Below are 10,865 nucleotides of genomic sequence, written 5' to 3' on the forward strand. Positions count from 1 at the left end.
CACGTTAAAGAAACATATTTTATCATGTTAACATAACATTTATGTGCTTAATTTATGAATATTATCTCTTATAACGTTTGGAGTCAATCATTCACCTCCAGAGATTTTGATAGATATAATCTCTTGTAACATCTTAACATACATTATTTTTTTAAATTGCATGTACCTCTTCTCGATTTTTATATACCTCCACATCCCATAACTAATAAGATCTCCAGAAAACTTATCTCACTCTAACAGCGATTCAAAGAGAAATTGCTCTGAATGGTCAGAAGCTCGCATTAGAAATTTATGGTGATAGTTATGGCTTCACATCATAAATATTCGGTCAATCAATAATGGTCAATCAATAATGGTGTGTTTGGATGAAGTAATTTAAGAGAGTAATTCATTTATTTGAAGAATTTAAAATTCTTTGAAGGAAAATGACATGTTTAGATGAAGAAATTAAAAAAAAAAATCAAATTGAGAAAATTTAAGGTGTTTAACATAACTAAAATAGTATAATTTGAAATTCACTCAAAAAAGAATAAAATTGAAGTTCTCTAAGTTATGGAATTACTCGTTGGTAAGGACATAAAAAGTTCACAAGTCTAAAAAGTCGAGTCAACTCAAATAGAAGATCGAGACAAGTCAGTTCAGGATAAAAGTTGAATTATGTCGATCCAGGATGAAGGTCAAGCAGGGCCAGTCCGGACCATAGGTCTACTTAGCCGATCTAAGTCGAAGGTTGAGTTAAGTTGACTTGAGTCGAGGAACAGTCGAGTTGACGTTGACCAAAGGTCAAGCCAAGTTGGCCCAGACCCAAGGTCCAGACAAGATGGCTTTGAACCATGTCGGTCCGAGCCAAAAGTTGAACCTAGTCGGCCCTAACCAAAGGTCCAAACGAGATGGCTTTGAGCTGAGTCAACCCTAGGTAAAGGTCAAGCTAGGTCAGTCCGAGCCGAAGGTCAAGTCAAGTTGGTCTAGACTTAAACCTATCAACCTTAGTTGAACGTTGAATCAAGTTAACTTGGGCCAAATAAGTTCAAATTGACTAAGGTTGAATCCATTCAAATTTTACCGAAATTGAATTGTTTCGAATCGATTCAAGTCGAATAAGTTGAAGTTGAACCGACTCGAACTAAAAATCAAGACGAGTCGTACCAAATTGAAGATCAAACTAAATTAAATTAGATTCAAATATATAATTAAATTCGTCATAAAATATAAATTAAATTGCTTTATCCAAAAAAAAATTAAAATCTAAAATAATTTAATTACTTCATTTAAATTAATTATTAGAGAAATGTAATAGATTTCTTAACTATAGAAACTAGATTGCACACAAATCACACAACACCAACACGAACCCCTCTTATTATTACTTCTTAACACCGAAACGATCAGGTAAACTATGTTACCTTCTCGTAAGACTTTCTGAATCCAATTTACACAATTCAAAAAAAAACAAAATCTAACCTTCCAAAACAGGAACTCTACCTTATATATAGTCTTTCTAAAACAAAGACTCACAACTACCAACAAGCCACTAACCACGTGACCCTCCAACTTTCCTGACAAAATGAAAATAATTTAATTTCAAGTAATTTAATTACTATGTATTTTAATTTTTTTAATTGTTAGAATCCCTAATCCAAACATAAGGTAATAGTTATCCAATACTAAAAGGGGGATTTAATTTCTTCTCAATAGAAACTTTGAACTTGCTATAAATACCATGGACTCCTGAAAATTAAAACATGAAATCCATGAAGACCGCTATACAGTTTTCAAATTCGTTGATTTCCAATAAATGGCTGCTTTAGTGCCATAATAAAAGAGAAACCCAAACATTCTATATAAGCGATGATGCTGTCAATACAATGTTAAAATTTTGACAAACTTTTAATTGGGGCTACATTTCACGGTTTTAGAGGTAGCATTTGCATTTTGCAATACAAACAACAGAAGAAATATTTCAGGGTCCACAAATATTCATACAAAGGCTGTTAGGCCTAGACATTGAAAATAAAAATCGCTCTCCCTCGTACTATATGTTAACTAGCCCATGGCATATTTCTGGGTCCAGCTTCTTGCAGTTGACTCATACTTATTCCTGTCTGTCTTGTACATGTGGGCAATTTCAGGGACCAAAGGATCGTCAGGATTTGGGTCCGTTAACAGGGAACAAATTGAAAGCAACACCTACAGATGTCAAAGATAAACAAAGTAAGCAACGATACCAGAATAAACATTTTGAACATGCTAACCACCTGCATAAGGTTAGCTCAAGACCTGTTTGTTACATGAACTTGCTGTAAAATTTAATTTAAACTACAACAGTGACAACCAAGGTTCATATGGATCAGAAGACATTTAACTTAAAGACACAATTATTATAGGAAGAGACTAATACTAATGTTGGGAAGTTGAGCAAGGATGGTCATGAACCAGTTTGGTCAAGATGATCATGCTGTTATGTTGAACTGAATGATAAGCAGTTAGACCAGGACCTGCCTTGTCGAACCAGTCTGAATCAAGATCATCTAGCTAGTCTAAAATATGCTTCAATTGTGAAACTAAGTATGAGTGCAGGTCCATCTCAGGTGTAACTAATCATATATCTGATAATCATTCTCTTATCTTTTTTTACTAAAGTTACCAATTTGCATTTTATAATTGTTGCCAATGATTTATAAACACAAGCTTGGAGCATTGGTACTACCCACAAGCCCTTTCATCGCTTAGTACTGACTATGTTCTTTTTAACTACCTTTCCTAACTACCTTTTTAATTTCTTGTATTTTGTCCAATTGATCTAATCCCATGATATTATTCACCTTCAATAAAAATACAGGATTGGATATTGGGTTAGATGATTTATATAGGATGTAAGTCACGTGGCCTTTGCTATCTTTATCCATCACTGTCATTAACGGTCTTTCCAATGGTGATGTATTTTCAATTAAGATCTCTCCAATGGTGATCCATGTTCAATTACAGCATCTGGGATTAATGAAATCGGAAAAAAATGGCATAAAGTTTAAATGATTTTTCTGCTTTGGATTGTTAGTTAGTCAATTAGGAAAACATGTTTGTCACAATAAACAAGCTTTGCCTCCTTTATCTTTTGTTCACTCTGACATTTGAAATCCTTTCTTTTATTGTTATCCCTTTTAGTTTAAAATAGTGTTACTCCACTCTATCATTTTTCCTCATTCTCATCTATACAACCTTCCTTTACATGTTTTTGGTTTCACATACTTTGTAAATAACCTCATATCTGGTCAAGATATCATCACTCTCAAAAATTGTATTGATGTTTCTCTCCTGATCTTTATAGGTATTATGTGTTGCTGAAATCTCTTTCTTTAAGTTTGTTCCATATCATACAATTGTTCATTCTAATAATGACGACATATGTAGTTACTTTGTTCCCATTGTCAATCTTCTTTCCTCAGAACCTGGTGATTCTGCCAAAACTTAGGAAGTTTCTACTACACCAGTTTAGGTATATGATAGGTTTGGTGATAGAAGAAACCTGGTTAACGAGGTTCACACACATAGAAACATAATCCACACTCACAATAACACTGCATATACCTCGTTTATTTGATTCAAACCAGCCACATAATTTGAACACTCTCCAGAAATAATGTTTCCCTTCCCACAGGACTCCAAGGATCCTGTCTACACTTTCAACAAACCAAACACATAACCCCCAAACAAACCAAAGCCAACCTATATATAGTCTTCCTAAAAAGGAAGATTATACCCTCCTAACCTCCTAACCAACTAACTATTAATTTTCTTCCTTCTTACATAAACATTCCATTCCCTAACAGTATATCAACATCGTTCACAACCTGCTGATATTCTAATATGGGATCCATCTTCAACAAATTATAATAAAGTGAAGGTCGTGCTTGATCCCTCCCCAAGGCCACCTTCCCTACTAGATATAGTTCCATCTGAAAATGATTGAGCTATTGCTACTCAAGGGTAGACATTTTACTTGTAACCTTTCTCCCCATTAAACAAACCTCAATTATTATAGGTTTTCCCCTTACATTCTTAGATAGTTCTTAGATAGTGAACTTTAAGTTTAATCTCATAAAAACAAATTATAAGATGAGATTTGCACTCACTTATATACTATAATTTGACCATATTTCTAGTCACTCTGGGATCTCAAACCAAGGCAGACATGTCAAGCGTGACACTAATATTTGTAGGTGATCCAATAGTACCATGATAGCAACTGACACAATAAGTCCAGCAAATCTTGCTAAAATAGAGTTTGATACCATCCTATAAAAGTGAATTTTAATAGAGGAATAACAAAACACCTTATAAATGAACAAACCTTGGAAATGGTTAGAGCAGGGCTCCACTGCTCCTTCAATATATCGAGGCAAATGCTTCCATTGCTATTTATGTTTGGGTGGAATACTTTCGTCCTAAATGCAACCTGAAAGATCCACCACCATGCATAAAAGTATGCACTAGGGAGCAAATTATACGATGTTGATGACAGCATTCAGATGTACATAAGTAATTTCATCTTAGATAATTTTTTTCTGAACCATGAAATATTAAACTCAACATTTTCAAAATGATACATGCATAAATTTTATACACTTAAGGGAAATGAAAAAAAAAACGGGGGGAACTGCAATATTATTATTTAAAAATACTTTGAAATAATTCAAGAAAGTTAAGATATAAAACATTATATAAAATAGACTCCAAAATGAAATACAAACCTTGGGTGGCTTGAAGGGATAATCTGGAGGGAAATGAATAGTCACTAGGAAAACACCTCCAGCATAAGGACTATCTGGAGGACCCATAATTGTTGCTTGCCAATGAAACATGTCTTCAGCAACAGGACCTACACTTTGTAATTTTTCTGATTAAAATAGTGTTTAAACTCCTAAATGATAATGCAAAGAAATGAAAACGTGAAAATAACAGTACCTAGCAGTTTTATCCAACTATGCCATCCAAAGACTATAAATCTTTTGCTTGTACAGGAATAAATTACTATCAAGTAACCTATCAGATATTATATAAGAGTTTAATTAAGTTTGTGACAACCTATAAATTTATTTCTTTTTTTTAAGAATATCAAACTAAAAAATATTTATTAGAATTAAGATGTTACCACCTTTTTCTTACCCTCCAAAAGATACTTTTAGAATTGGAAATATCAACATGTCATTATTTCCAGCAAAAAATATATAAAAGTCAACTACAGTAGCTACAGCTGCCTTTATTGCATAATTTTGTCATAAAACGCACAGCAGCCAATAGATGCATCATCCGGGAATTAATATTAACAGGAAATATGGAATAGTGAATGAAATTTAAAATAATCATGAGGTTGGGGAGTGTATCCTATTCCAAGAACCTTAAAACATACGAAACACGAAACTACTTTTGGTCCATATAGAAAATCATTTCAGCATTCATCACAAACCCCAATTATTTCTCCTTCAGCATCATCAATCCACAACAAGTTCGCAGCTCATTACTGCAACACGGAACCAACCAAACACTGCTTTAATCTAAAAGCAACAGCAAGACCAATCTCGAACAATATCCGTGGTAACTGATTGAAGCAAATCTCAACTATAAACCAAAGATAATATTTTCAACTGTAATTTTACAGTATACAAAAAACTTTTTACAAAACAACGGAATCAGTTTCTTCCTGGCCAAACTTAAATCTAAACCGTTAAGGCCAAACAAACACCAAATAATTGAACAAAAAAATTCTTAAAGAAAAAGGCAAAACATAAAAGAAAATGGGGGAAATATGTACCGGCACTGCAAGAAGTTGGAGGATCCTTCTGCAAATCCTTAAGCTCCTTCAAAATTCGCTTCGACGCCATCGCGAAAACCTAAAACAAATTGAAAGAACAAATCGGATCGGATCAAAACGCAAAAACACGCGTGCTAAGAGCATAGCGTCATATAAATATTCGTATACCTAGAGAAAAAGCAAGAGAAATCCTCCTTCGGATTTGCGACGAAGAACGCGAACGAGAGAGAGGGAGAGACTGGGAGAGAGAGAGAGAGAGAGAAAAGGTGCGAGCAAGAATTGGAGAAGGAAACGAGTTTTTATATTAATAAATGAATGCCGTGGTTTCGGATTCGATTCACTTTTATATGATTGAATTTGATCTGGTTTGGGTTATTCTTCTATAGTTGGAGATATTAATTATTGCTACAATTTCATTTAATTATAATTACTTATAGGTTTCCATAATGGCTCGTCATAATCTTCTGATTACCCTAGAAGCCACCGAGCAATGAGAATTAACTTTCAGTATCTTTTTTCTTTCTTACCTTTTAAGTAAAAATTAGAATTATTTCATGTTTGATATTTTAGTTCAATATAATTTTTAATTTTAAAAATATTTTAATTTTAGAAATATATGAATTTTTTTTTAAATTTTATTAAATTTATTCAAACGTATTTTATTATAATATTTGATTTATTTATATTGTTTTAATATATTTTAATTTCGGTGATAATTAATAAACACTTTTCAAACGTCAAATAAATTTAAAAAAAAATTGATTAAAAAAACTAAATTTACGTATTTCTAAAAATGAAAATTAAATTGATTTAAATTTCAAAAATAGACTAATTTCAGTTTTTCCTAAAAAGGATATAAACATATTTAACCGTTAATATAAAGATTAAAATACCTTTCTAGTCCCAATTTTCGTCAAGTTTTTTCAAATAAGTCCTAATTTTTGTGTTGTGTTCAAATAGGTGCCAATTTTCGTCAATTTTGTTCAATTTGGTCATTTTTTGTTAAGATCGTTTAGATCATTAACGGTCATGAACAGTGGCGGTCATGTGTCAGTTCGTGTTTTTTCTTTTTTGAATTTTTTTGAATTTTTTTATTTTTTTTTAAATGTCCACGTGTCAACCCAGTAGCGTTTCACATGTCAAAGTCAATGTTCTATATTCAATTTGGTCCCTATATTTGTTATTTTTTTCAATTTAGTCCCAATTTTTGTTAAGATGAACCAATTTGGTCCCTCTCTAAATTGAAACCAAATTTAATTTTTATATTAAAATTCACATTTTTTATTAAATATTTTTATATAATAATATATTCAAATTCACATCATTATAATTTTGATATAAAACTTAAATTTGGTCACATCTTCAATAGGGACAAAATTGGTCAATTTTAAACAAAATTGGGACTAAATTGAACAAAAATAACAAATATAGTGACCAAATTGAATTGAATATAAAGCATTGACTTTGACACGTGGCACGCTATTGGGTTGACACGTGGACATTTAGAAAAAAAATTAAAAAAAAAAGATAAAACAAATAAAAAAATTCAAAAAAAAATAAAAAAAAAATCACGAAGTGACACATGGCAGTCATCCTTCATGGTCGTTAATGATTTAAATGATGTTAGCAAAAAAGGACCCAATTGAACAAAATTGACGAAAATTGGGACTTATTTGACCATAAAACCAAAATTATGACTTATTTAACAAAATTTGACGAAAATTGGGACCAAAAATGTATTTTAACCTTTTTTGGTTAATATATACATATGACTTCAATTATTAGTTTCTCTCATATACGTAGGATATGCTAAAAATTATTTTATCTTTTTTACGTTATTTTTTGGTTAAAATATTTTTTTGGTCCCAGTTTTCATAAAGTTTTGTCAAATCAATCATAATTTTGTTTTTATGCTCAAATAAGTCCTAATTTTCGTCAATTTTATTCAATTTAGTCCTTTTTTTACTAACATCATTTAAATTATTAACGACTATAAATAGTAACTACCACATGTCACTTTGTGATTTTTTTTTAAAATATTTTTTAAATGTCCACATGTCAACCCAGCAACGTGTCACGCGTCAAAATCAATGTTTTATATTCAATTTGATTGCTACATTTGTTATTTTTGTTCAATTTAGTTCCAATTTTGTTTAATTTAGCCTCTCAAAATTGAGACCAAATTTAACTTTTATATAAAATTTATAATGATGTGAATTTTAACATATTTAATAAAAAATTTACTAAAAAATGTTAATTTTAATATAAAATTGAATTTTGTTTTAATTTTGTGAGGGACAAAATTGGTTCATACTAAAGAAAATTGAAACTAAATTCAACAAAAATAACAAATATAAAGACCAAATTGAATATAAAATATTGACTTTGACATGTGGCATGTTATTGGGTTGACATGTGGAAATTAAAAAAAAAATTTAAAAATTTAAAAAAAATGAAAAATCAAAATAAAAAAAAAAAACTACGAAATGACACGTGGTAGTCCATATTCATGGTCGTTAATAATTTAAAGGTGTTAGCAAAAAAGGACCAAATTGAATAAAATTGACGAAAATTTGGACATATTTGAGCACAAAAACAAAATTATGATTGATTTGACAAAACTTTACGAAAGTTAGGACAAAAAAGGTATTTTAACCTTATTTTTTCAATGGTTAACATTTGTGTTACGTCTAAAAATATTTTTGATATTCTATTTCTTTATGGTAAAAATAAAATAAGAAAAATTTATATTTGTTAAGGTAATAAATAATATACATTTTTTAAGTTTATAAACTTTAATGTTAGAATAAAATAGAAAATTCAAAGAAAATATTATATGCGCTAGTTGAATAGTTTTTAAGTTATTAATCACAAAAAATAAATTTTAATTAGTTATTTGTCTTTTATAATAATAGTGATGAAAGTATATTTTTTAAAACATAACTATTTTATTATTATTTATATCTTTTATTATAATTCTGAAATATCACATGCTATGATACATATATACGAGATGTGTATCAGATACGACACGTATCTGATACGTCAATATGCTAATTTTTAAAATAATAGGACATAACATGTGATATATGCATATTGAAAGATATAAAAAAAATTAAAAACATGAGTGTTCCTGCAGAACAAATAAGATAAGTTAGGCACAAGCGTCACCTTACCAAGTAGTCCGCTATCTCTTCGGTTGGCCTCTCTCTGATCGACACATGTCAGCTTGAACCCAGGAGGGGTTACTTGCAGAAGAATCTCCGAAGCTCAAGTAAGTCAAAGTTCTCAGAGAGTCAAATCAGTGATTAATGAATGCGTACCTTTAAATGATGGGGTCCACGTGTATTTATAGAGCATTAATGACGTTTGACCATCTCATGGGCTGGGCCTTGACTTGGGCTCTAGGTAGGGCTTGTGAGTGGACCAGGGCCCTAACCTAGGCCCTTAAGGTTTAATGGACGTGGGCGCTTCCGTTATACTGAGTTCATTAAAGTGGTCGGCCTAGGCTCTAAACTTACCGGATATGCTGGAGTAGTCGGTCTAGGCCGGCTATTTGTCTTGATGGCTTATGCTGGTGTAGATTGTCTCTTCAGATGTTTAGTTTAGGTCAAAACTGGTATAAGTTAGGCTAAGTCGGTCTAGGCTGGATACTTGGCTGCCTTGATATGTACATTGTTTACTTATTTGGTCGAGTTTTGCTAGGTGTGGTACACTAGTCCCCCAGCCTTGTCCGATATGAGTTGTTGGTCAAGGGTGATATGTGTTAATATGCTAGCGGAACCGACTAGGTGTGATACACCAGTCCCCCAGCCTTTAAGTGTGGTGAATAGTGTTAAGGCTAAGAAGTTGTAACCGTCAGAAGGTAGGTGAAGGGGTGTCAGTTGTTCAAATCGAAAAAGTTTTGGTGCCGTCGTTTTGAAGTGTCATATCCTTCGTAATGATGGTGTCGATTGGTCTGGGGTATTATTTTGGCGGGAAGATTTTCGTCGTTTGGGATCGTGGACTATAAATGTGGGTTTGAAAACAGATGGAGGGTTACTTGTTTTATTTGCGAGAATTTTGAATCCAGAGATCTTGTGCACGTAATACTGTCTGACTAGTCCCCACTTTTGACCGACATCTTCTCGTAAAAAACAAAACCAGGTATGTCTAGTAGTGATAACATGTCTACGTTTAGTAGTAGCGAGAGTACCGAGTCGGAGAGGAGTAAAGATAGGCGGCTTGGTGACGAGGGTGCGAGTTCTATGGTTGGTACCAGTAGGATGTCAATGGAGGTTGTGAGGGAGGTTCGGGAGGATCCCCCCGAAGAGTTGGAGGAGAGCAATTGGCCGGCGAAAGGCGGCTACGGATGGGTGGCTGGTGATGTTCGCGATCAATCGTCTCTGTTCAGGTGGTCCCGCTTACTAAACTCTTGGTTGAATTGCACACCTGTTATCTCCAAGGGTGTCAATAGGGGCATTGTTTCTTTGGAGAGGGTCAGCGCTATCGACCGGGTATGCCACGGGCAGGAAGGGGCTACCGAAAAGTTTTTCTACATGTACATGTGCCACTTCTCTCAACTTCATGTACGCTTGCCGCTAGACGATTTTACTATGGGCGTGTTGCGGGCGTTGAATGTGGCACCCACACAGCTGCATCCGAACAGTTGGGCTTATTTGCAGGCCTTCCGCATTCTGTGCCAGTCTTTGTACTTGGAGCCCACTCCTTACGCTTTCTTGTATTTTTACGATATTAGACCTCGGTAGCCGGCTACTTGGCTATCCTTGATAAGTTGCCCTAGCATCAGCAGACTGGATGCCTTCTCCCAGTCTTTCAAGCATTTCAAGGATGGGTACTTCAAAGTCGTCATCAAGGAAGGGGGTAAATCTCACTTTTTGAATACGGATGGGAGTACCAAGTTTCCCTTTAGCTGGACCAGCAATCCTTCTCGATATAAAGACATGGGAATGGAGGAGTTGTCGGCTAGTGATAAGGAGGTGGTAGGGATGTTGTTGAAGTTTGTCGATAAGTTGCCCACTAAGGGCCTAGTTAGGGTTTATAATTCGGTGCACCC

At 33.3% G+C, this 10,865-nt stretch overlaps 1 protein-coding gene across 1 annotated transcript; it reads right to left on the bottom strand.

Moving 5' to 3' along the window:
* Positions 1-1,816: 1,816 nt before the first annotated feature.
* LOC114194747 (ubiquitin-conjugating enzyme E2 10) lies at positions 1,817-6,201 on the bottom strand. The gene is made up of 5 exons (XM_028085135.2): positions 5,978-6,201; positions 5,810-5,888; positions 4,749-4,876; positions 4,349-4,453; positions 1,817-2,187 (listed from the first exon to the last, which is right to left on the bottom strand). The coding sequence occupies exons 2-5, from the start codon at positions 5,877-5,879 to the stop codon at positions 2,044-2,046; spliced, it is 447 nt and encodes a 148-aa protein (XP_027940936.1). The 5' UTR covers positions 5,880-5,888; positions 5,978-6,201; the 3' UTR covers positions 1,817-2,043.
* Positions 6,202-10,865: the final 4,664 nt, after the last annotated feature.

This window comes from Vigna unguiculata, chromosome 8, assembly GCF_037176805.1.
Source record: "Vigna unguiculata cultivar grain cowpea cultivar isolate G323 ecotype 2 chromosome 8, ASM3717680v1, whole genome shotgun sequence".
NCBI classification, from domain to species: Eukaryota; Viridiplantae; Streptophyta; class Magnoliopsida; order Fabales; family Fabaceae; genus Vigna; species Vigna unguiculata.